Source organism: Anomaloglossus baeobatrachus, chromosome 2 (genome assembly GCF_048569485.1).
Source record: "Anomaloglossus baeobatrachus isolate aAnoBae1 chromosome 2, aAnoBae1.hap1, whole genome shotgun sequence".
NCBI lineage: Eukaryota > Metazoa > Chordata > Amphibia > Anura > Aromobatidae > Anomaloglossus > Anomaloglossus baeobatrachus.
In genome coordinates this window covers 607,709,276-607,735,588 of record NC_134354.1, presented here as the reverse complement: position 1 = coordinate 607,735,588, position 26,313 = coordinate 607,709,276, and the positions used below count along the sequence as shown (strand labels likewise).

The window sequence follows — 26,313 nt, the reverse complement described above, 5'->3', positions numbered from 1 at the left end:
AAAAGGAAAACACATATATTATATAGTGTCATTACACAGAGAGTGATCTACAGTATTTCAAGTTTTTATTTCTGTTAATGTTAATGATTATGGCTTACAGCTAATGAAAACCCAGAAGTCATTATCTCAGAAAATGAGAATATTATATAAGACCAACTGAAGAAATTATTTTAAACACAGAAATGTTGGCGCCTACTGAACAGTCTGCACAGTAAATGCTCTCAATTACTTGGTCGAGCTCCTTTTGCATGAATTACTGCATCAATGCAGCCTGGCATGGAGGCGATCAGCCTGTGGTACTGCTGAGGTGTTATCAAAGCAACCTGGGCTTCCATAACAGCCTTCAGCTCATCTACATTGTTAGGTCTGGTGTCTCTCATCTTCCTCTTGACAATAGCCCATAGATTCTCTGAGGTTTAGGTCAGTAGAGTTTGGTGGCCAATCAAACACAGTGTTACTGTGGTTCTTAAACCAGGTATTGGTACTTTCTTCAGCGCTCTATTGGGAGACCCAGACGATTGTTTTGATTGGGGTATAGCTACTGCCCTCTGGAGGCCACACAAAGCACTACATTAAAAGTGCAAGGCCCCTCCCCCTCTGGCTATACCCCCCCGTGGTATCACGGGTTCTCCAGTTTTAGCTTTGTGTGCGAAGGAGGTCAGACATTCCATGCATAGCTCCACAGATTTTAGTCAGCAGTAGCTGCTGACTGTTTCGGATGGAAGAAAAGAGGACACATATAGTGTCCCCAGCATGCTCCCTTCTCACCCCTGGATGGTGTTGTAAGGTTGAGGTACCTATTGCTGGTACAGGGCTGGAGCCTGACATGCTGTTTTCCTTCCACATCCCCTTGGGGGCTCTGTGGAAGTGGGATCCTGCCGGCCTCTCAGCTCTGATGCCGGGCTCCATCCACAGACCCATTAGAACCTGATGGATTCGGAGCAGGAGTACGATCAGGGACAGGCCCTGCATCATACAGGTACTCTGTGTCCCCGGCAGGCACAGACACACTCCGGGCTGGCTGGGTGTTGTAGTGCGCCGGGGACCGCAACGTGGAGTTGGTGTCCCTACAGATTACTGGGGGATTTTTTGTGTATGGGAACGCAGCGCCGACCCCCTCTGGACCGGGCGGCGCTGCTGTGACTTGTGGTGCGCCGGGGATCCGCCGTCCGCGCTTTTACGGCGGCGGCGGTTATAAATTTAGTCCCCGGCTTTTTGGGCCTAGGACGCCGGCAGCTCCGATTCGTTCCCGCCCCCACCCTGTCATTCAGGGTAGGGGAGAGACGCTGTTCGCTAGCAGCGATGAGGGCTGGAGCCTGATTTACATGCTCCAGCCCTCTCACTTGGCACAGAGGGAAGCAGGCTTCCCGCTCTTGGCCAGGAACGCCCAGGGCCCGCCCCCCTTCCTCTCTCGAGACGCCGGCAGCCATTACATGCATGCCTGGCTGGAGGAAGGACGCAAGGCTCTGGGAGACCTGGACTAGGGGCTATCTGGCGACCACACACCCGCTTTTTAAGCGGGCGGTAAGCGATTTTTCTGTGCTGGTCCCTCTAGTGCCTCACTGTGTATCAGTGTACTGGGTACAGATATATAGATATTGTATTTCTTGCACTGTGAGGTGCGCTTCTGGCTGCATATCCCAGATCGCTCTGTGGAAGCAGCAACATGTCATCCTCAAAACGCAAGGCGGCCAAGGCAAAAAGGGCTGTGTATACTGCGTGTGCTGCATGTGGGGCTAATCTACCAGCAGGCTCCGATGACCCCCATTGTGTGCAATGCTCCGACCCGGTGCTGCTTCGCCAGCCGGAGTCAGGAGAGGTAGCGACCCAGGCTGAGACGCTTGTAAGTTCTGCCCCGGTGACAGGGACAGACTTTGCAGTTTTTGCTGATAGCATGTCTGTCTCTATGGCAAAAATACTTGAAACCTTGCAATCTATGCATGGGGCTCAGTCTCTGGGCACGGCGAGGCCTCTGTCCTCAGGTCCCCCTTACTTGGAATGTATCCAGCCCACAGGGGGGTCCCCGGCTTCACAGGCCGAGGATTATGACTCAGATGATGGCCCCAGCCACCCTAAGCGAGCTCGCTGGGAAAGACCCTCGACGTCTTCACACTGCTCAGGGTCTCAGCGCAATCAGTCTCCCTGTGATGTGTCTGATGAGAGTGATCAGGAATCCACTCCTGGAACCCCTCTCAACCTGGATACCCCGGATGGGGATGCCATGGTGAACGACCTTATCTCAGCCATCAATAGGCTGTTGGATATTTCTCCCCCAGCCCCTTCAGCAGAAGAGGCGGCTGCGGAGCAGGAGAAGTTTCGTTTCCTTTATCCCAAGCGTAAATTGAGTGCTTTGTTAGATCACTCTGACTTCAGAGAATCAATCCAGAAGCACGACGCTCACCCAGAAAGGCGTTTCTCTAAACGATCTAAAGATACGCGTTTCCCTTTCCCCCCTGAGGTGGTCAAGCGCTGGACACAGTGTCCAAAGGTAGACCCCCCGATTTCCAAACTTGCAGCTAGATCCATAGTTGCAGTGGAGGATGGCGCTTCACTTAAAGATGCCAATGACAGACAGATGGACCTTTGGTTAAAATCTGTCTATGAAGCTATCGGCGCGTCGTTTGCTCCGGCATTCGCAGCCGTATGGGCACTCCAGGCTATTTCAGCTGGCTTAGCAAAAGTGGATGCTATCATGCATCCAGCAGTGCCGCAAGTGGCGCACCTTACCACGCAGATGTCGGCGTTTGCGTCTTACGCTATCAATGCGGTCCTAGAATCTACCAGTCGCACCTCAATGGCGTCCGCCAATTCGGTAGTTTTGCGCAGAGCCTTGTGGTTAAAGGACTGGAAAGCAGATGCTGGTTCCAAAAAATGTTTAACCAGTTTGCCTTTGTCTAGAGATAGACTGTTTGGCGAGCCATTGGCTGACATCATTAAGCAGTCCAAGGGTAAAGACTCCTCTTTACCACAACCCAGAACATCCAAACCTCAGCAGAAAAAGTGGCAGCAGAGGTTTCAGTCCTTTCGAGGTTCGGGCAAGACACCATTTACCTCGTCCAAAGGGACTCAGAGGACGCAAAGAAACTCAGATTCGTGGCGGACTCACACACGCCCCAAGAAAGCAAATGGAGGTACCGCTTCCAAAGCGGCTACCTCATGACTTCCAGCCCCCCCCCTCCGCATCGCCGGTCGGGGGCAGGCTCTCCCGCTTTTCCGGCATTTGGATGTCACAGGTCAAAGACCGGTGGGTGACGGACATTTTGTCTCGCGGGTACAGAATCGAGTTCAATTCTCGTCCTCCAGCTCGGTTCTTCAGAACCTCCCCACATCCAGACCGAGCAGATGCTCTGCTGCAGGCGGTGGATTCCCTAAAAGCGGAAGGAGTGGTGATCCCAGTCCCTCCTCAGGAACAAGGGCAAGGGTTTTACTCCAATCTCTTTGTGGTTCCAAAAAAGGACGGCTCGTTCCGTCCTGTTCTGGACCTAAAACGGCTCAACAAACATGTGCACGCCAGGAGGTTCCGGATGGAAACCCTCCGCTCTGTCATTGCCTCAATGTCCAGAGGAGACTTCCTTGCCTCAATAGACATCAAAGATGCTTATCTCCACGTGCCAATTGCTACAGAACATCAACGTTTTCTACGTTTTGTGATAGGAGACGACCATTTTCAGTTCGTAGCTCTGCCATTTGGTCTGGCGACAGCCCCACGGGTCTTCACCAAGGTCATGGCGGCGGTGGTAGCAGTCTTGCACTCTCAGGGACACTCGGTGATCCCTTATCTAGACGACTTATTGGTCAAAGCTCCCTCTCAGGAGGCATGTCAGCACAGCCTGAATGCTACGCTGGAGACTCTACAGTCTTTCGGATGGATCATCAACTTTCCAAAGTCGATCCTATCACCGACTCAGTCACTAACGTATCTTGGCATGGAGTTTCATACTCTAGCAGCGATAGTGAAGCTGCCGCTGAACAAGCAGCGGTCACTACAGACAGGGGTGCAATCTCTCCTGCAGGGCCAGTTGCATCCCTTGCGGCGTCTCATGCATTTCCTAGGGAAGATGGTGGCAGCCATGGAAGCAGTTCCCTTTGCGCAGTTTCATCTGCGCCCACTTCAATGGGACATTCTCCGCCAATGGGACGGGAAGTCAACGTCCCTGGACAGGAAAGTCTCGCTTTCCCAGACGGCCAAGGACTCTCTACAATGGTGGCTCCTTCCCACCTCATTGTCTCAGGGAAGATCCTTCCTGCCCCCATCCTGGGCAGTAGTTACGACAGATGCGAGTCTGTCGGGGTGGGGAGCAGTGTTTCTCCACCACAGGGCTCAGGGGACGTGGACTCCGCAGGAGTCCACCCTTCAGATCAATGTTCTGGAAATCAGAGCAGTGTATCTTGCCCTACTAGCCTTCCAGCAGTGGCTGGAAGGAAAGCAGATCCGAATCCAATCGGACAACTCCACAGCGGTGGCATACATCAACCACCAAGGAGGGACGCGCAGTCGGCAAGCCTTCCAAGAAGTCCGGCGCATTCTAATGTGGGTGGAGGACAGAGCATCCACCATATCCGCGGTTCACATCCCAGGCGTAGAAAACTGGGAAGCAGACTTCCTCAGTCGCCAGGGCATGGACGCAGGGGAATGGTCCCTTCACCCGGACGTGTTTCAGGAAATCTGTCGCCGCTGGGGAGTGCCGGACGTCGACCTAATGGCATCCCGGCACAACAACAAGGTCCCGGCATTCATGGCGAGGTCGCGCGATCAAAGAGCTCTGGCGGCAGACGCCTTGGTTCAAGATTGGTCGCAGTTTCAGCTCCCTTACGTGTTTCCGCCTCTGGCGCTCTTGCCCAGAGTGCTACGCAAGATCAGATCCGAGTGCAGCCGCATCATACTCGTCGCTCCAAACTGGCCGAGGAGGTCGTGGTATCCGGATCTGTGGCATCTCACGATCGGTCGACCATGGTCACTGCCAGACCGACCAGACTTACTGTCCCAAGGGCCGTTTTTCCATCAGAATTCTGCGGCCCTGAACCTGACTGTGTGGCCATTGAGTCCTGGATCCTAGCATCTGCAGGATTATCTCAAGGAGTGATTGCCACAATGAGACAAGCTAGAAAGTCGAATTCTGCTAAGATCTACCACAGAACGTGGAAGATTTTCTTATCCTGGTGCTCGGCCCAGGGAGTGTCTCCCTGGCCATTTGCATTACCCAAGTTTCTTTCCTTCCTGCAATCGGGGTTAGAAAAGGGCTTGTCGCTCAGCTCCCTTAAAGGGCAAGTTTCGGCACTATCCGTGTTTTTTCAGAAGCGTCTAGCACGTCTTCCTAAGGTGCGCACGTTCCTGCAGGGGGTCTGTCATATTGTGCCCCCGTACAAGCGACCGTTAGATCCATGGGATCTGAACAAGGTACTAGTTGCTCTCCAGAAGCCGCCCTTCGAGCCTCTGAAGGAAGTTTCCTTTTCTCGGCTGTCGCAGAAAGTGGCGTTTCTTGTTGCCATCACATCGCTTCGGCGAGTGTCTGAGCTGGCAGCTCTGTCATCCAAGGCTCCCTTCCTGGTGTTCCACCAGGACAAGGTTGTGCTGCGCCCCATTCCGGAGTTTCTTCCTAAGGTCGTATCCTCTTTTCATCTTAATCAGGATATTTCCTTGCCTTCTTTTTGCCCTCATCCGGTTCACCGGTATGAAAAGGACTTACGTTTGCTAGATCTGGTGAGAGCACTCAGAATCTATATTTCCCGCACGGCGCCCATACGCCGTTCCGATGCACTTTTTGTCCTTGTCGCTGGTCCGCGCAAGGGGTTGCAGGCTTCTAAAGCCACCCTGGCTCGATGGATCAAAGAACCAATTCTAGAGGCCTACCGTTCTGCGGGGCTTCCGGTTCCTTCAGGGCTAAAAGCCCACTCAACCAGAGCCGTGGGTGCGTCCTGGGCATTACGTCACCAGGCTTCGGCTCAACAGGTGTGCCAGGCAGCTACCTGGTCCAGTCTGCACACTTTCACCAAGCATTATCAGGTGCATACCTATGCTTCGGCGGATGCCAGCTTAGGTAGAAGAGTCCTGCAGGCGGCAGTGACACCCCCATAGGGGAGGGCTGTTTTGCAGCTCTAACATGAGGTATTTATTTACCCACCCAGGGACAGCTTTTGGACGTCCCAATCGTCTGGGTCTCCCAATAGAGCGCTGAAGAAGAAGGGAATTTTGTTACTTACCGTAAATTCCTTTTCTTCTAGCTCTTATTGGGAGACCCAGCACCCGCCCTGTTGTCCTTCGGGATGTTTTTTTGTTGTTTGCGGGTACACATGTTGTTCATGTTGAACGGTTTTTCAGTTCTCCGATGTTATTCGGAGTTAATTTGTTTAAACCAGTTATTGGCTTCCTCCTTCTTGCTTTGGCACTAAAACTGGAGAACCCGTGATACCACGGGGGGGTATAGCCAGAGGGGGAGGGGCCTTGCACTTTTAATGTAGTGCTTTGTGTGGCCTCCAGAGGGCAGTAGCTATACCCCAATCAAAACAATCGTCTGGGTCTCCCAATAAGAGCTAGAAGAAAAGGAATTTACGGTAAGTAACAAAATTCCCTTCTTTGGCAGTGTGGACAGGTGCCAAGTCCTGCTGGAAAATGAAATTTCCATCTCCAAAAAGCTTGTCGGCAGAGTGAATTATGAAGTGGTGTAAAGTTTTCTGGTGGACGGCTGCACTGACTTTGGTCTTGATAAAACACAGTGGACCTACACCAGCAGATGACATGGCTCCCCAAACCATCACTGATTGTGGAAATTTCACACTAGACCTCAAGCAGCTTGGATTGTGGCCTCTCCACTCTTTCTCCAGACTCTGGGACCTTGATTTACAAAGGAAATGCAAAATTTACTTTCATCTGAAAACAACACCTTGGACCACTGAGCAACAATCCAGATATTTTTCTCCTTGGACAAGGTAAGATGCTTCTGACGTTGTCTATTGGTCATGAGTGGCTTGACACAAGGAATGCGACAGCTGTAGTCCATGTCCTGAATATGTCTGTGTGTGGTGGGTCTTGAAACACTGACTCCAGCAGCAGTCCACTCCTTGTTTTTCTCCACCAAATGTTTGAATGGACTTTTCTTAACGTTCCTATCAAAGCTGCGATTATCCAAGTTGCTTGTGCACCTTTTTCTCCCACACTTTTTCCTTCCACTCAACTTTTCATTAAGATGCTTGGATGCAGCACTTTGTGAACAGCCAGCTTCTTTAGCAGTGACCTTTTGTGGCTTACCCTCCATGTGTAGTGTGTCAATGACTGCCTTCTGGATATCTATCAAGTCAGCAGTCTTCCTCATGATTGCGTAGCCTACTGAACCAGACTAAGGGACCATTTTAAACGCTTAAGAAGCCTTTGAAGGTGTTTTGTAGTAGTAATTCTAATTTTCTGAGATAATGACTTTTGGGTTTTCATTGGCTGTAAGCCATAATCATCAACATTAGTAGAAATAAACACTTGAAATAGATCACTCTGTGTGGAATGACTCTATATAATATATGTTTCCCTTTTTGTATTGAATTACTGAAATTAATTAACTTTTTGATGATATTCTCTTTTATTGAGATGCACTTGTAGGAGACAAGAATTGCTGGGGATTTTCACAATTATTGACCTATCTAGTTGAACATTTATTCTGAGGAGATGGGCATGACACAAAGAGGTAAAGTGCTTTCCAATTGGGACCACCCAACCAAGAGAGCAGTAGTGGGTCCTCCAGCATTGTAGACACGACACCCACTCTGTGGGTGATTTACTTCTGTGTGTGAAAACTTGCAGCCAATGTACAATTCACTGGGTAGCGTGATGAAGCCGGTCATTGTACTGAAATACAAAGAGACCAGGTTTTAGCTGCCGTAAAAAAACAAAAAAAAAACACGGTATATGAACATGGTCCTAAGGTGGATTTTGACGAACAGAAAATGAGTGTTTGTAAGAGCGATCATTTCTGACCACCAACCGGCGTACATGCCAGGGATCACCCAACAAACGAGCAAAATTGTTTGTTAGGTGATTGGATCAAAATAAAACCTAAAGCCTAATGAAATAAGATGGGTGTGTGCGTCCTGATGAGGGACCAGAGTATTATCACAAAGAAAATATATGCTAGGCACCAACTCAACTGGCAACTCCATATTTCTAAGCTGAGGTCTTATTATGCCCACCTAGCTAACTTCAAGGATAAATGCCGTGATTGTGTGTGTGTGTGTGTGTGTGTGTGTGTGTGTGTGTGTGTATATATATATATATATATATATATATATATATATATATATATTATATATATTATATATACAGTCGCTGTTGGGCATTCCATGGTGAGCATGTTGACATCCCTGTTCGGTGTTTCTTTAAGGGTGTGCTGCTGTGTGACGTCATTTTGGATTTTTACCTACTTACTGCATGGTATACTGCTAGTATATATGGTTTTTATTTATTTGTGCTTATAGATTTTTTTACTATTTTGAATAAAAATTTCCTTAAAGGGGTTCTATTATCACAGGATGACTGTTCACCCCAAGTACAGGCGCTCGTGCTTCATGGCGGGGTCAATCATTAACCTTCCCACCTGCTGGTTTTCTACCGATCTGCTCCCTTCTCTAGCTCTATGAAACCAGGTCTGTCAAGCAAACAGGGGAGGGTAGAGATTGAAAACCAGTAGGTGTGAAGGTGAATTTAAAATGATTAGCTCCACCATGATTGATGCATGAGCTCATGTATTTTGTGTGGCCAGTCGTCTATTGCAAATAGAGCCCCTTTAAAACCCCTTCACTCTCGGACAATTTTCCGGGTTTTTTTTTTTGTTTTTTGTATTTTTTGCTCCCCTTCTTCCGAGAGCCGTAACTCTTTTTTATTTTTCTGTGAATCATGCCATATGAAAGCTTGAGTTTTGCGGGATGAGTTATACTGTTAAATTAAAATCATAAGTTTTACCATGTAGTGTACTGGAAAACTGCAAAAAAAATTCCAAGTGTGGAAAAATTGCAAAAAAAGAGTGATTATCAAATAGTTAATATTATTTGATCTTTTATTCACAGTGTTCACTATATGGTAAAGTTGATGTGTTGCTGTGATTCCTTAGGTCGTTACAAGTTTGTAGATACCAAACATGTAAAGGTTTACTTTTATCTAAAGAGTTAAAAAATAAATTTCAGAAATGTTAAAAAAAAAAAAAAAGTGGCGCAATTTTTTTGCGCCATTTTCCACGGCTCGTAGCGTTCTCAGTTTTCAGGATCTATGGCTCAATGACAACTTATTTTTTGCATCTCAAGCTAACGTTTTTAATGGTATTATTTTTGCGCAGATGCTACGTTTTGATCGCCTGTTATTGCATTTTGCACAAATATTGTGGCGACCAAAGAACGTAATTTTGGCTTTTGGAATTTCTTTGCCGCTACGCTGTCTACTGATCAGATTAATTGATCTTCTATTTTGATAGATCGGGCATTTCTGAACGTGGCAATACCAAATCTGTGTATTTTTTTTTTTAACCCTTTAATTTTAAATGGGGCAATTAGACGGTGATTTGAACTTTTTTAGGCTTTTATTTTTAAAACTTTTTTTTTATTTTTATTTTACTAGTCCCCCCTAGTGGGATGGATTTACATGAGTGATGTCACTGTAAGCTCCTGGAGATCCCACGCGTGCGCGCTTACCATTCCTGCAGCCTTGTTATCAGGGTGCTTGCTTCTCGGCTTCAGACACGCACTGCGCATGCTCAGAAGACTTCTGTGGTTTCGGTTATGTGCTGTCTTGGCTGTTTATGTGCCGGCTTCAGACATGCTCTGCGCATGACCGGATCCGCAGGAGTTTTCTGAGCATGCGCAGTGTGTGTCTAAAGCCCCCAACACACGCTTCAATATATCTCACAATCCGTCGTTGGGGTCAAGTTGTAAGTGACGCACATCCGGCATCGTTTGTGAGGTATCTGCGTGTGACATCTACGTGCGATCATGATTGAACGCAAAACCGTTGATCGCAAACACATCGTATCTTTCTCTAGAATTGAGCATTTTGTTGCACGAACCTAGTCAATTGTAACGTGTGACATCCCTCATACGATTTTGGTGTCTGATGCTATGTGCGCAGGTGTGCGCTCTGAAGACAGCCGCGCGATCGGCTGAGCTGTCACTGAGGTTACCCGCTGTCACTGGATCCAGCGGTGGCCGCGGGCAACCTCAGTAACAGCTCAGCTGATCGCGCGGCTGTCTTCAGTTGCTGTGTGGAGGTGACAGGAGCGGCTGTGTCTGCTGCAGCTCCGGTCACCTCCATGCAGCAGCGCTGGAAGCGACGCTGGAGCATCCTGGAGTACGCCGGACATGGAGGGCTTTTTTGGGCTGATTAAAGTGGTTAACCAGGGTATATGTTTGTGCTTTTTATTTCTAATAAAGGATTTTTCGGGTGTGTGTGTTTACTGTAATTTACAGATTAATCATGGAAGGTGTCTCATAGACGCCTGACATGATTAATCTAGGATTTAGTGGCAGCTATGGGCTGCCAATAACTCCTTATTACCCCGATTTGCCAACGCACCAGGGCAAATCGGGAAGAGCCGGGTACAGTCCCAGAACTGTCGCATATAATGTATGCGGCAATTCTGGGCGGCTGTTGGCGGATATTGTTAGGCTGGGGGGCTCCCCATAACGTGGAGCTCCCCATCCTGAGAATACCAGCCTTCAGCCGTATGGCTTTATCTGGCTGGTTTTAAAATTGGGGGGGACCGCGCGCCGTTTTTTTTAATTATTTAATGATTTATTTCACTGCACAGTATAGACACGCCCACCGGCTGCTGTGATTGGGTGCAGTGTTACACCTGTCACTCAGCGTAGGGGCGTGTCTCACTGCAACTAATCATAGGCGCCGGTGGGCGGGGAAAGCAGGGAATAAGAGATTGTTTAATGGGCGGCCGGCTTTTTCAAAATAGTAAAAGCCGCCGGAGCAGTGTGAATGCCGTGCAGCGCCGGAGATTGGGGATCGGTGAGTATGAGAGAGGGGGGGACAATTCAGTTACTCAGGAGTTTAGCGGTCACCGGTGAGTTTAGCGATCACAGGTGACCGCTAATCAGGGCGCGACACAGACAGAGCTGCAGCATGACCGTGAAGTCGGGTGAAGTTCACCCGAGTTCATTCTGACAGTGCGGCTCTGTCTGTGTCTGCTGTCATCTGCCATTCAGCTCTGCTACATAGCTGTCTGTGTCTGCTGTCAGCGGCCATGTAGCAGAGCTGAATGGCAGATGACAGTAAAAACGCATCCCTACACATTACACACGCTTGGCAAGTCAATAAATTAAAAAAAAAAAAGGTGCCCAATGCATACGTCACAGAACATATGATCTAAAGGAACGCATACAAAATTGATCAATTTAACATAGACTACTAACGCACGTGTGACAGCAAATGAACGACCTTCATGCAATCTCTTAAGATCCCGTATGCAATCTGGGCGTGTCACATCGCAAATGCGATTGTACAACTAATTGCAACGTGTAAAGCAGGCTTTAAGCTGAGAAGCAAGCACCCGGATAAGAAGGCTGCGGGAATGGTAAGCGCACATGCGCGGAATCTCAAGGAGTGACTGGGACGTCACTCATGTAAACTTATGGTTTCTCGCCCACAGGGGTGTGATACCACGGAAAACATGCAAACGCCCACCGTGTGATGCGACGCCTGGGGCACTAGAGCCTCTGCTCATTTACATACGGAACACATAAGTAATAAAACATTTTTATTCATTCATAATACACACTATTACAACACAGGGATGGGTAGGAAGGGGTTACTAGGCCACACATCACTCTGCTTGTAGGGTAGAACGCATATGGGACCTGATAGGTTCCCTTTAATACTCAATTTTGTAGGTTAGTATTCTGTTTTATCTATCTTTTATGACTGTGCAATGAATCTTACATTTTATGATTGATGTGGCTGTTCTTGCAAATGAGATTTCACTTTTTTTTTCTGGCCTAAAAAAGTCTGCATTACCGGTAGTACAAAGGGCCCTATAAACAGGAGCTTATTGCTCGTGACAAGATTCTGAAGACATAATAATTTGGTCACTTCAGTTTTCGCCGGCGTGTGTATGCAGTTATGTAAGCAAGCACTGAGCGACAGGGATGGAAAAATCTAACAAATGAGCCGGAACATAGGGTAGTATACATGTAACATGTAAGAGCATGTTCACACTGTGGTCAATTAACAGAGAAAACCTAAAATAAAAATAGTGCAGGGTATTTGCTTATTTTAAGTAAATAATTGTAATACATAAAAATAACACAATACGGTACTTGATAAACACTGTTTAAAGCATAAAAGCCATCCCTCCGCTTCAAGGTGTACCCCAAACAGGACAGTATTAAACCCTCACCTTACATTGACCAAAATAATGTAGATAGGGCAGAGCATAGTCAGGCCTGACTGTTCAGACACCTGCCCATGTGAAGCTATATAGGTGAAATGCCTAGCTCAAAAAGGAGGGGCGCAATACACCTGTTCATGCAACATACAAGAAACTACAGCAAAACCAAAGAAATCATCCGGAGCACAAGTTGGGGTATCCCACGGACAGATGTCTGAAGAGTCGGGCCCCGGGCCTGCCCTGCCCCATCTACACTGGGCCATTCTGATTGGAGTACACCTTGTTGCAGTGGGATGGCTTTTACGCTTTATCAATGAAAGTAGTGTTTTCTAAGGCCCCTTTCACACTGCGTTTTTACGTACGTTCAGTGGTCCCGTCGAGGCATCCGTTTGAATCACCCCTCTCCCATCCAGCAAAACGTGTTTCGGACGCAGGCGCCGACAGGGCCAATGACTATAATGGAGCAGACTCCGTTAGCGTGTGCTCTGTCTTGCACCATTTTTGCACATATACGTTTTCTGCAGGTGGACACCCGAACGTAGTCGAAGTATTTATATGTACTATTCCTATTTATTTCCTGAGGTTATATGCTCAATTAGTTTCTATCTTCAGTTTTGCCAACATATCTAGTCAGTGCTCTGAGATCGGCTTTTCTAAATCCTTTAGAGAGTAAACTCCGCGTTCATTTCTTAGCCCTATTTTCCGTCTAAACTTCGCTTGCACAGACCTGACCTCTTACTCATCCTGTGCTTAATTTGTGCTGGGCTCTGTACAGTTTTTCCCACCAGAGAATAGAATAACCTAAAAAAGAAAAAGTTTCAGTCACTTGTAAGTGAGAAAAAAAGATGAATTAAATCCAGAAAACATTTTGCCATTACCAAATAATCTTCTGTATTCTTGTTTTTATCCACTAGGTGGCAACGTCAGCCCAGAATCGGCGATGTTGTGCATTGTGACATCTTGGTAATGAGAACAGGGAAAAAAAAAATCAACGTACTTTTCCAATTGTGAAATGCGCATTGCAGAATTTGTGTACTTTAGATTGATTGATGTGACTCCTAACATTGAGAGAAGCACCTGAAACTTCTAAGTAGTCATGCTTGGAAAGTCTAATGTACAGATTTAACGAGTGACTACGGTGAAGCGCTGTCTGTTACGTGACCGACAAGATGGGGTTAAATGAGGTCGAGAATTATTTCTATGCTGAAGAAGCTTTTGACTGCGACATGATCATTTCTTCCACATCTGGAATCCTATTACCGTGCACAGCTTCATTACAGACATCTCTTCCTCTGCCTTATTTCTTTTCTTTTCTCCTGTAGCAGTGGGATGTACTTACCACTCACATTTAGCTCTGGAGAAAAAAAATGGTGTTCCTACAAAAAGCTTAGTGTGTTAGTGGCTCAAAAAAAACAGCAAATGTGATTCCAGCCTAATAGTAGACTAGTATGCGAAGCTCTGGACATTCTTTTAAAGGGACTCTGTCAGGTGATTTTATAGTACAATGCTAATGTTATCTTTAAATAGGGCATAAAAGGACTCTGTCAGGACGTTATTTGCTATGTAATCTGAAACCAGCATGTAAGAGTTAACATGCAGTTTACAGCCAACTGTCTCTTATCTCAAAGTGTGTTTTTCTTTACCTGCAATGTTAAGGCCACATCTCACTAAGCAGCATCGCTACCAACATCACTGCTGAGTCACGGTTTTTGTGACGCAACAGCGATCTTGCTAGCGATGTTGCTGTGTGTGACATCCAGCAACAACCTGGCCCCTGCTGTGAGGTCGCTGGTTGTTGCTGAATGTCCTGGACCATTTTTTAGTTGTTGCTCTCCCGCTGTGAAGCACACATCGCTGTGTGTGACAGCGACAGAGCAACAACTAAATGTACAGGGAGCCGGCTTCTGCGGACGCTGGTAACCAAGGTAAACATCGGGTAACCAAGAAGCCCTTTGCTTGGTTACCCGATATTTATATTTATAGTGCCGGCTCCCTGCACACGTAGCCAGAGTACACATCGGGTAAATAGGCAAAGCGGTTTGCTTATTAACCCGATGTGTACTCTGGCTAGGAGTGCAGGGAGCCAGCGATAAGCCGTGTGCGCTGGTAACCAAGGTAAGTATCGGGTAACCAAGTGCTTGGTTACCCGATATTTACCTTAGTTACCAAGCGCAGCATCGCTTCCGCGCGTCGCTGCTGGCTGGGGGCTGGTCACTGGTCGCTGGTGAGATCTGCCTGTTTGACAGCTCACCAGCAACCCGTGTAGCGACGCTCCAGCAATCCCTTCCAGGTCAGGTCCTGGTGGGATCGCTGGAGCGTTGCTTAGTGTGACGGTACCTTTAGTTTCAGCCTCTTAGCTGTATCATTATTGGGTCTGAGGAACACGTGTGCTCTAGTCCAACTCCGCCCCCTTCTGTGATTAGCAGCTTCTGTCTATGGAAATGTACACTGAAAGCCTTGTGTGGGCGGGGACAGCTGTATGGGCTCTGCTACATGTTAAAAATATCATTCACCGTGTCAAAAAGGCTGCAGACTGTAATCTAAAGTGGGCTTTATACGCTACGATATATCTAACGAGATGTCGGTAGGGTCACGTCGTAAGTGACGCACATCCGGCATCGTTAGTGATATCGCAGCGTGTGACAGCTATGAACGAGCAGAAATACTCATCTTCTTGTTCATCGTTGACACGTCGCTCATTTTCTAAAAATCGAACGTCCGGTTGTTCAATGTTCCCGAGGCAGCACACATCGCTCCGTGTGACACCCCGGGAATGATGAACACAGCTTACCTGCGTCCCGCTGGCAATGCTGAAGGAAGGAGGTGGGCGGGATGTTACGTCCCGCTCATCTCCGCCCCTCTGCTTCTATTGGCTGGCCGCTGTGTGACATCACTGTGACGCCGAACGTCCCTCCCTCTTCAGGAAGTGGATGTTCGCTGCCCACAGCGAGGTCATTTGGAAGGTTAGTACGTGTGATGGGGGGTTAAAGCATTGTGCGACACGGGGAAGAAATTGCCCATGCCGCACAAACTATGGGGGAGGGTGCGATCGCAGATGCGATGGCACGACATATTGAAACGTGTAAAGCTGGCTTAAGTGATATATCGTTAGATTCAGAATCTCTTTGCCTAAATTATGCTGCTCTCAAATGCGATAGCGAAAACCTGCTGACAGATTCCCTTTAAGGAGACCTTTCAGAATCATTAAATTTTATTGTTCTAATTGTTCTACCTTATCCTGTTATCTTGCTGTAAGCTCCATAGAATTCACTGTGACTTAAGGCCCCGTCACACTAAGCAACATCGCTAGCAACATCGCTGCTAACGAACAACTTTTGTGACGTTGCTAGCGATGTTGCTGTGTGTGACATCCAGCAACAACCCGGCCCCTGCTGTGAGGTCGTTGGTTGTTGCTGAATGTCCTGGGCCATTTTTTAGTTGTTGCTGTCCCGCTGTGAAGCACAGATCGCTGTGTGTGACAGCGAGACAGCAACAACTAAATGTGCAGGCAGCAGGAGCCGGCTTCTGCAGAGGCTGGTAACCAATGTAAACATCGGGTAACCAAGAAGCCCTGTCCTTGGTTACCCGATATTTACCTTCGATACCAGCCTCCCCCGCTCTCACTGCCTGTGCTGCCGGCTCCTGCTCTGTGCACATGTAGCTAGCTGCAGGACACATCGGGTTAATTAACCTGATGTGTGCTGTAAGTAGGAGAGCAGGGAGCCAGTGCTAAGCATTGTGCGCTGCTCCCTGCTCTGTGCACATGTAGCTGCAGCACACATCAGGTAATTAACCCCATGTGTGCTGTAAGTAGGAGAGCAAGGAGCCAGCGCTCAGTGTGCGCTGCTCCCTGCTCTGTGCACATTTAGCTGCAGCATACATCGGGTAATTAACCCGATGTGTGCTGTAGCTAGGAGAGCAAGGAGCCAGCGCTCAGTGTGCGCTGCTCCCTGCTCTCTGCACGTGTAGCTCCGTGCGGTGGTAACCAAGGTAAATATCGGGTTGGTTACCCGATATTTACCTTAGTTACCAAGCGCAGCATCTTCCACGTGGCGCTGGGGGCTGGTCACTGGTTGTTGGTGAGCTCACCAGCAACTCGTGTAGCCACGCTCCAGCGATCCCTGCCAGGTCAGGTTGCTGGTGGGATCGCTGGAGCGTCGCAGTGTGACATCTCACCAGCAACCTCCAAGCAACTTACCAGCGATCCCTATCGTTGTTGGGATCGCTGGTAAGTTGCTTAGTGTGACTGGACCTTTAGTAACTAGTCAATCATGTGTAAATACAAACTGCATATGCACTGCCTCTTCCTCCCACTTCTCAGTGCATTCACCATCACTGCTGAATGGTGGCAGGGATTATGGGTGGGTGGGGACAGCAGTGCAAATTCAGTTCAGATTTACTATCACTGATTCCAGCACTGAGAGGTGGGAGGAGGGGGAGCAGTGCGTATGCAGTTTGTATTGACATATGCCTGACTAGTTACTACATCACACTGAATTCTGTAGAGCTTACAGCAAGATAACAGGAGAAGGTAGAACGCTAAAAGTTACTAATCCTGAAAGGTCTCCTTAAGCCCTATTTAAAGATAGCATTAGTATTGTGCTACAAAATCACCTGACGGATTCCGTTTAAGTCTCTGCGCTGTTTTGTACAGTAAAACATACCAGTAATCCTAATGGATCCATTATGGTCAAGTGACATACTGTCATGCAGGAAGTTTGGGCCGCAGTTACATTTATTTTTCCGCTCCTGTAACGCAACAAAATTTTGGAAAGAACAATGAAGGATCTACCATGAACACAAATGCTCGGTGCTGGAGCCACGTCTGCAATACATTCTCTATCTGGTGCCTATATATTAGTTTATTTATTTTTTTTAAATATGCGCACGTCATGGATTCCCTTTACTCCTTGTTCCTTTCTGAAAATGTGGACATACCGTGGCCTCACCTGACTCCACAATTGGCTAGCCCTCCTCACTCTGTGAAATCGGTGACTGTGCATATTTGGCGTCATATGGCTTTCCATAGGCTCCATTGGAGACTGTAGAAGTCTTAAGACATGATCATACATGCTCTGTGAGAAGGGCACATATCTGGATATGTCTGAGCATGTGCAAAATTAGGAAAACACTTTTTTTTCCCCCAGTAGTAGTAAAAAACAAAACAAACAAAAAAGAAAAAAACATAAGTAACTTAATTGCAAAATTGTTTTTGTGAAGCTATAATCTTAAAGGGATTGTTGAAGATGATGATAAAGTGTCAGACAGGCAGCAATACATGTAGAAGATAGAGCCCAGAGTGAATGGGCTCTGTATGACAATGTCAGTTTATTTATATGCTGTCCTATCCGAACAGTCTACAGCCACTGCATGCTTCCCTCTGTGACTGCAGACTTGTTAATCTTCACATCTCACGCACTGTGGCGGGATGGGAATGATCAATCATCTGACCACAAGTACGTGATCTGTATACTTCTGGCCACATTTCAACTAGACGAGGGGTCTCAAACTCAAATGGGTACATGGGCCGTACAGAGAAAAAATGGCAACTTGACATTCCGCATTCTTTGCATTTCGAGATGGCTTTTTCAGTTATAGCATTTTTTTTTTCCTACAACTTTGCGATAATTTTTAAAAAATATTTTTGCCTTTTTTTATTATATAAATGTAACTGCATTAATCGCATTGGTTACGGTACAGTTTTCTAACTTGGATCACTAAGCATGCAGCAATAAAAAATAAGCACGGTTTACTTTTAATTTGTACATAAAACATATTTTTTTAGTGTCTATATATTTTGCTTATTTTTTTTCATGCCTAATTTTAAATTTTTATTTTATTTTTGTCCCCCAACCTACTGTAATATTGTCTTTCAGTCAGCACCATATAGTGATTATGGCCTACAGAGAGCGATGTCCCCTACCCGCCCCCATGCCAACCTGGTGTAAATATTGGTCACGGATTAACAGCGGCATGTAACAGGTTAATTAAACAGCTCCTCTCCACCCGCAGGAAAGAGTCATCATCAGAAAGCCAGCATCTGATGCAAGTCATATGTCTGTAAGCGGTTAAACCAGACAACCCCTTTAAGAAAGGATTGGTATGGCAATGACATCGTGCCCGGCCTTCTACTCATAGGATGTGCTGGGGATGCCGGCAGATCGGAGGGGGCTTGCTGGGCCCCGGTGAGTGGTCACCAACTACCGAAGGGAAGACTGCACCAGGCTCCTTTTATAAATCTTTCTTTTCTTTTCTCTTCTCTCAGGTAGTTAGAATACACCATTCCTTCTCTTGCTATGGCCAATTATATCTTTGGGCTGGGGACAGAATATTACTCTTTTATGGAATGAGTTGCTGTATTCTCATCCCTTTTACTTACACAATATGGCCGCCTTCCTCTTATCTAGTGAAAGGGGTGAAGCTGACTTTGAGGTTGACATACAATAACCCCTAGTGAAATGTTCTGGCAGTTATGTAATGCGTTTTCCTCCCCTCTGTTGGGAATAGGCTCTCTATACGCTGCACGTTAGTATTGTGATCAAAATGGATTTCAATAGGTTGCAAATTGATTTTTGCAATGCAAGGTTAGATGTAGTCAGACATTGAGAAAGGTCATTAAGCTATTCTTAATTGCTGCTATGAGATGCATACGCGATGCTCTGCAGGGTAGGGGGCTTTTCTCACATAGCTGACGACCTGCTTCTGATACATGAGGCCGCTCAGCATAATGTCCTATTACATGTCTGAGTTTGATGTCCTACAAATGGTGATATTTAGCATAAAATGCCAGGTCTTGTGGGGAGAGAATGTACATTTCTACACGTTCTAGATATGGAGATTATAGAATACTGCCAGCTTGATGAATCGCTGAAGACAGACCCTTTCTTACACAGATACAGATATGTCCAGTACATTTACTGCCCATATCCCAAGAGGAATGCCGCAAAATGACAAGCTTTGGGGAAAAAATAAATTGTGCATTGGTCTATCGGGCATTTGTTCTGCTGTATGTGTCTGCGTAAGAATGTTTACAATTTATATCAGATTATTGAAGTCCTTCACAAAATGATCTGAAATGAAGGGTCCGTCAATGTTCACAGATTATCATTTGTGTTACCTTGTAATCCTGGGGCTCACCGTACACTTTAGTAGCACAAGAAATGCCATTACCTGTCTAAGGCACGTACGCTGTCATTGCTAAATCAAGGTCGGCGGGTGACATACCAACATACCTTCTAACTTTTGAAGAATAGAAAGAGGGACAAAGAATGCACGCAGCGCTGCAGATTTTGGCCACACCCCAAGCTTGCACCCATTTCACAGTGAGGGGTGTTCAGCAGACGCCCCGACTTTTCATTTATTCATTCCTAGCAGCCAGAACTTTCTCATATTTATATAAGCGTCACTATATATGTTGCTTTTTGTTGTATCTTTAAGTCCGGATTCACACTTTGCAGAAGTTCAGTGTCTTATGTTTTCTGCCGCTGTCTGCACCAAATTATACAATAACAATCTTCTCGGATAATTGCATTTTTGCTGCATTTCTTATGCCTTCTTCCCATTATTTCATGTGCTTTTGGTGCAGATGTGAATCTGCTTTTTAAGCTTTTTTTGGCTCAGCGTTACATTTTTGTTACATTTTTTATGGGTTTTAATAGAGAAAAATAAGCAATTGCACCATTTCTTTTCTGCCATTTACTGAAACCCATAAATAATCTGATTGCTGTGTTGTTCTGGTCTTTGCGATTACAGACATACCAAATATGTCCATGTTATTTGCGATATCTGGGTAATCTGCTGTGGAGTCAGAAGCTGCCCTGCAGGTTGATCCATATAAAATCCTCTTTCTGATGTCAGCAAAGCCTGTGGCTCAACAGCTAGAGCTGCTTTAATGTGTTTGAAAGCTGCTAGTTTTATTTTAAGGGGAGGGGGTGTGAAAAATAAAATTAATATTTGTGATTTTTTTTTTTTCTTATTTCTTCATAGTAGTTTTATAGGAACAAAAGAATCTGACTTCTTCCTTCACCTACATAGCGATACAATATATCTCTATGTATTTGAATAATTTGCTTTTGGCTTCTCTGCCTGCAATACAGGTCAAGATTATTAAATCTTTCTATGCCCCTGAGTACAGGCAGTGGCTCAATGGTAGAGCTTATGGACAAAGAGCTCACACACTGATGAGTTCTAGTCCCGTTATGGGGAAACCACAGCAGATGAGAATTTAATTTATGCACTTCTTTTCTTGAGTTAATTTATTCACTGAACTGAGAGGAGGAGCCGGGACAAAATCAGTGAACAGCAGGCCTGCGGGAATGAGCCCTCAAATTGGGACAGTCCCGCTGCATTCGGGACAGTTGAAAGGTATGCATACTGAGCATGAAATAAAAATGCTTTTGTAGAGATATAAACTCGCAGACGGCATCCTCTTTTGTAGGAAAGTACTTTGTCTGCAGGATAATGTATAGTGCATGTGCTATGTGAAGTCTTACCAGGCTCCGGTGCTGGGGCTCAGCCAGGTATGCCACTACATACAATGAAGCAGGCAGCGTGGATTATCGGACGTGTAGGAGGACGTTCTTCACTACTCACAATAAGAAAATTGTGACATCTTCAGCCGTATGTAAATCACAAATTCTAGTCTCCATATAATTAATCTATATAAGAGAATGATTATACATGCAAATTGGCTTCAGAGCTGACATCTTCCAGCATTACCGCTTGGCTCATGGTGAACACGGTTTGCATCGTTTTCTTTTTTTCTTTTTTAAAGCAGCACTGTACCAAAATATGTCAGAAAAATACCCATCTGCAGCGCAAAGCAGATTTGTAAACAGGGTTCATACATTATTAAACAGATCTCTGAAACCGGATGAGGCTGGTGTGCTTACATGTCAGAATTGGTGGAAATTTATTCCATTCCATCCATTTCAACATATGGTCGCTGCACAGGATGAGAACCGCCTCTTACCTGCTGACTTCTGCGGCTTGTACTATGATTGGCAAGCCTGGCGCTATGTCACACGTGCGTTGTGCCACATCCCTGACGTCGCACCAGGCTGGCTACTCGGGTAAGTGATGGAGCTCTCTGTCCCTGCAGCAGCCACAGATCTCCATATAGCTGCACTAAGCAATCCGTACACAATGGCCTCTGTACATTACTGATTCTCCGCTTTTCTGGAGTACCTTGCTCCTTTATTAGTGACTTTGTGCCTTATTCTCTATACGTTTTGCTCCATTTTTAAGTCCTTCTTGTCTCTCTTCGGCACAATTGCTTATCCAGACGTTTTAGACAGATTCTTACAATGCGACTTTTTCTAAATCTCGTATTTTGGGATGCAGCTCACTCCGGTCCCTGCTCGAAATAAGGACTGTGATGGATTTTTTTTTATTTTGGGACGCTTGTAGGCTGTGCGCCTTTTTAAAGACGTTTCACTTTTTCAGCTAAAAAGTTGTAAAAATGGAGTAAAGAAGGAAAAAAAGCATTATTGATAAATTCTTGAACAATGTGCAACATTTTGAAGAATTTGTTTAAAAAAAAGTCTGCGCATAACAAGACAAAAAAGAGTGACTTTAAACAAATGGTAAATGATGAATTGGCGCCAGTGTTGTCTTGGTATTTGGCTGCTCAGCATCCCTGTACACATGACGATACTCTCAATCTGGAAATCATAAGTTCAGTGCTAAGTAACAGAATATGTTAGGTTGTTGGCAGCGCTGTCTATGTGCTCCTCTTTGGTTGCAGGGGTTCGGCTGCGCTTAGGATGTCTTTGTCCTCTATTTTCATAGAAAATAAAAGGTTAAAGGGGTATTCCCATCTCAAAGATCCTATACCAATATATAGTAGGTGTAGTAATATTAATAATAATAATAATAGTAAATACCTCCAATTAGAAATGTAATATAGTTCTCCTGATATAGCCATTTCTCTTACCTCATGTGCAGGGCATTGCCGCTTAGGTATCCATGGTTCAGTCCATTGATAGTGACAGTTATTTAGTTGCTCGTGGTCATAACCATGGATACCTAAACAGCAATGCCCTGCACATGAGGTATTCTACATGGCTATATCAGGAGAACTAGACTACATTTCTAGTCACTAGTCACCAGGCTCCTCGCATCTTCTCGCCTTACTACCTGCACCAGTGACCCAATTCCCTCACATCTCCTTAAATCTGTCACCCCAGTTGTCACCACTCACCTAACTAAAATATTCAATCTCTTTCCCTCCTCCCTCAAACATGCCAGCATACACCCATTACTTAAAAAACCATCCCTGGACCAAAATTGTGCCGCTAACTACAGACCTGTCTCTAATCTCCCCTTCATCTCCAAACTCCTGGAACGTCTGGTCCACTCCCGTTTAATCCGCTATCTGTCAGACAATTCTCTCCTCGACCCTCCACAATCCGGTTTCCGCTCCTTACATTCTACTGAAACGGCTCTTACTAAAGTCTCTAATGATTTACTAACAGCTAAATCTAATGGTCACTACTTCCTGCTGATCCTCCTGGATCCCTCTGCTGCATTCGATACTGTGGATCACCAGCTCCTCCTCACTATGCTACGCTCTATTGGGCTCAAGGACACCGTTCTTTCCTGGTTCTCCTCTTACGTTTCTGACCGCTTATTCACTGTATCCTTTGCCGGCTCCTCTTCCTCTCCTCTTCCCCTTACAGTCGGGGTTCATCAGGGTTCAGTCCTAGGCCCCCTCCTGTTCTCTTTATACACAGCCCCTATTGGACAAACAATCAGCAGATTTGGTTTCCAGTACCATCTCTATGCTGATGGCACCCAACTGTACACATCCTCTCCTAACATCACCCCTGCACTATTACAAAATACTACCGATTGTCTGTCCGCTGTCTCCAACATCATGTCCTCCCTCTATCTAAAACTGAACCTGTCAAAAACTGAACTTCTCCTGTTTCCTCCCTCTCCTAACCTTCCGAAACCCAATATTACCATTTCTGTGTGTGGCTCTACCATTATGCCCCAGCATCACGCCCGCTGTCTTGGGGTTATATTCGATTCCGATGTTTCCTTCACTCCACACATTCGTTCACTTGCTTGTTCTTGTCACTTCCACCTCAAAAACATCGAGAATTCGACTTTTTCTTACTGTTGACTCTGCAAAAACTCTTACTGTCGCTCTCATTCATTCTCGCCTGGATTATTGTAACTCTTTAGTAATTGGTCTCCCTGTTACTAAACTCTCCCCTCTCCAATCCATTCTGAATGCCGCAGCCAGGATAATATTCCTCTGCAACCGCTTCACTGATGCCTCTGCTGTTTGCCAGTCATTGCACTGGTTGCCTATCCATTACAGAATCCAATATAAACTTATCACTCTCACTCACAAAGCTCTCCACGGTTCCGCACCCCCCTACATCTCCTCCCTCATCTCTGTCTATCACCCCACCCGTGCCCTACGCTCTGCTAATGACTTAAGACTGACATCAACAATTCGAACCTCCCACTCCCATCTTCAAGATTTCTCACGAGCTGCGCTTATGCTCTGGAACACACTACCAAGAGCAATCCGATTAATTCCCAACATCCACACCTTTTAAGCGGGCCCTAAAAACGCATTTCTTTAGACTAGCCTATCACCTCACTGCCCTGATCTAATCTAGTCCCTTTCTGCCCTTCAAAAAACTTACTTCCAGTTCTCGTCCCCTGTACCTGTATAAATTCTCACCGACGGGTTCATACAGCTGCTTTTGAATACCCTATTAAATCGATGGCTGGACCATATATGACAAGCTTTTCTCCCCCTCCATTCACCTTTTGTGCCTCCCCTATTTCCTCATAGACTGTAAGCTTACGAGCAGGGCCCTCACTCCTCCTGGTATCTTAATTTTATTGTTTCGTATTGTCACATATTGTCTGTACATGTCCCATCTTAATCGTAAAGCGCTGCGGAATATGTTGGTGCTATAGAAATAAAATTTATTATTATTATTACATTTCTATTTGGAGGTATTTGCTAATATTATTATTACTATACCTACTACAAATTTGCGATAGGATCTTGGAGATGGGAATACCCCTTTTAAACATAATTTACAGCTTATAAATTTGCTTGCTTTTCCTCTAAATTGCTCTTACCTTTTTCAGATAGATGGTCCTTGTGTTCTACAAGTTCAGAAAATCCGCAATATATCTGCGCCAAAAGACAATGAAGAATCTCAGGCAGCTCCTCGGATGCTTCGTTTACAGATGACGGATGGCCATACATCCTGCACAGCCATAGAGTTTAATCGCCTGTCAAAAGTCAGGTAAGAGGCTTTCCTATATAAGATGGCAGCTAAAAAGCAACTAAACCAACACACCATTACACACAAATCGCATTTATCATTTGTCTATACTTTGGTAAACCCAAACTGATTTATATAGCAATTGCTTAAAGGACAATTCCTTTACATTATCACAAAAATCTCCTGAAAATTCCCTCTTTAAATTTAACCTTTCATCAAATTTTTCACGTTGAACTCTGCACGTTGTAATAGATGCCGTTCTCAGTTGCGACAGTATTGGCAATCAAATTAATTTGGCCCCTAATGAGTTACATTTTTTTTTAAACAGAACCCATTACCAAAAATATGATATGTATGTGTTTACAGATACAAAGAGCTTTGAAAGTCAGTAACTGTCTAAAAACTTAGTTTTTTGTTCATCATCCTGTGAGATCTCACTACTATTAAGAAGAGCGAGTCTAGGAAGCGTCCTTAGGCTATGTGCGCACGTTGCGTATTTGCATGCAGTTACGCTGTGATTTGCACCGCAGCGTAACTGCATGTGTCCTGCGTCCCCTGCATAATCTATGAAGATTATGCAGGAGACGTGCGCACGTGGCGTATTAGAGCGCAGCGCTTCGGCTGCTGTCTGAAGCGCGTGTTCTAAGAAGTGACATGTCACTTCTTTCGTGCGCTTTGCATGCAGCCCCCGCTCTGTCTATGGTAGAGGCTGCAGTCAGAGCGCATGAAATCGGCCTTTTTTTTTTTTCATTACGGATTCTTTCTGCAGCGATTTGAAGTGCACGTGTGCTGTTCAAATCGCTGCAGAAATTTCTGCAGGGACAGAACGCAACGTACGCACATAGCCTTAATCACACAACTCTCGGGGCCATCGCCGCACAGAAGACCAAGCACTGCCACTCCATCAGTGATGAGTATAGTAGGACACTTGTCCCTGCCTGTCAGCAGCTTCAATATCTACCACTATCACACTGGTCTGTGCTCTGATCAGAGCGTGTTCACTCCAATCAGGGCCCAGACTATTGTGACAATGGTAGATGGTGAAGCTGCTGACGGCCAGGGAAAAGTCTGTCACCGTGATCACAGCCATGTTGTGGAGTCTCGTACCACTTACAGGTTTATTGGGAAATGGATTTGGCTTTTTACTTATAGTCTGATTGGCATAAAATTGACATATTATTTAATATTAATAAAATCCCTTTATTCCATTTTTTTAATCACTTATAAATAGAATTTTTAATTTTAATTTTACGTCCAAGTAGGTGTTTTCTGATAGTTTTCACTGGAGTGTGTACTTTATACTACTTTGTGATGCTGACTAATCATAATCAGGCAGCAACACAGCAGAAAAACAACACTCCTCCACCATACTTTACAGCAGATTTCTCGGTGAATGAGATGTATATTGTCAGACAGCCCAATCTTCTGGTCAAACCTTGTACATGATTAGAAAGCACAGATGAGTTAAGCCCCTGTCACATTTAACGACTTTCCAGCGATCCCGACAATGATACGACCTGATAAGGATCACTGGTAAGTCGCTACATGGTCGCTGGTGAAATGTAAAACCGTCAGATCTTCTCAACACAGCAATGATATAGCGACCATAGCGAGCTGTATAACGAACTCTGTAGTACGTGTCTGAGCTCTGAGTTGTCAACGAGTTTGTTGGTGAGGCGTCAAACACA

The 26,313-nt window shown here is 45.7% G+C and overlaps 1 protein-coding gene across 1 annotated transcript in view; it reads left to right on the top strand.

Annotated features, from left to right (window-relative positions):
* Positions 1–26,313, top strand: part of TDRD3 (tudor domain containing 3) — a 419,212-nt gene that overhangs the window by 187,347 nt on the left and 205,552 nt on the right. Inside the window, exon 4 of the mRNA XM_075334376.1 lies at positions 24,486–24,646. Coding sequence (XP_075190491.1) covers positions 24,486–24,646 — 161 coding nt within the window. The remainder of the gene's footprint in view (positions 1–24,485; positions 24,647–26,313) is intronic.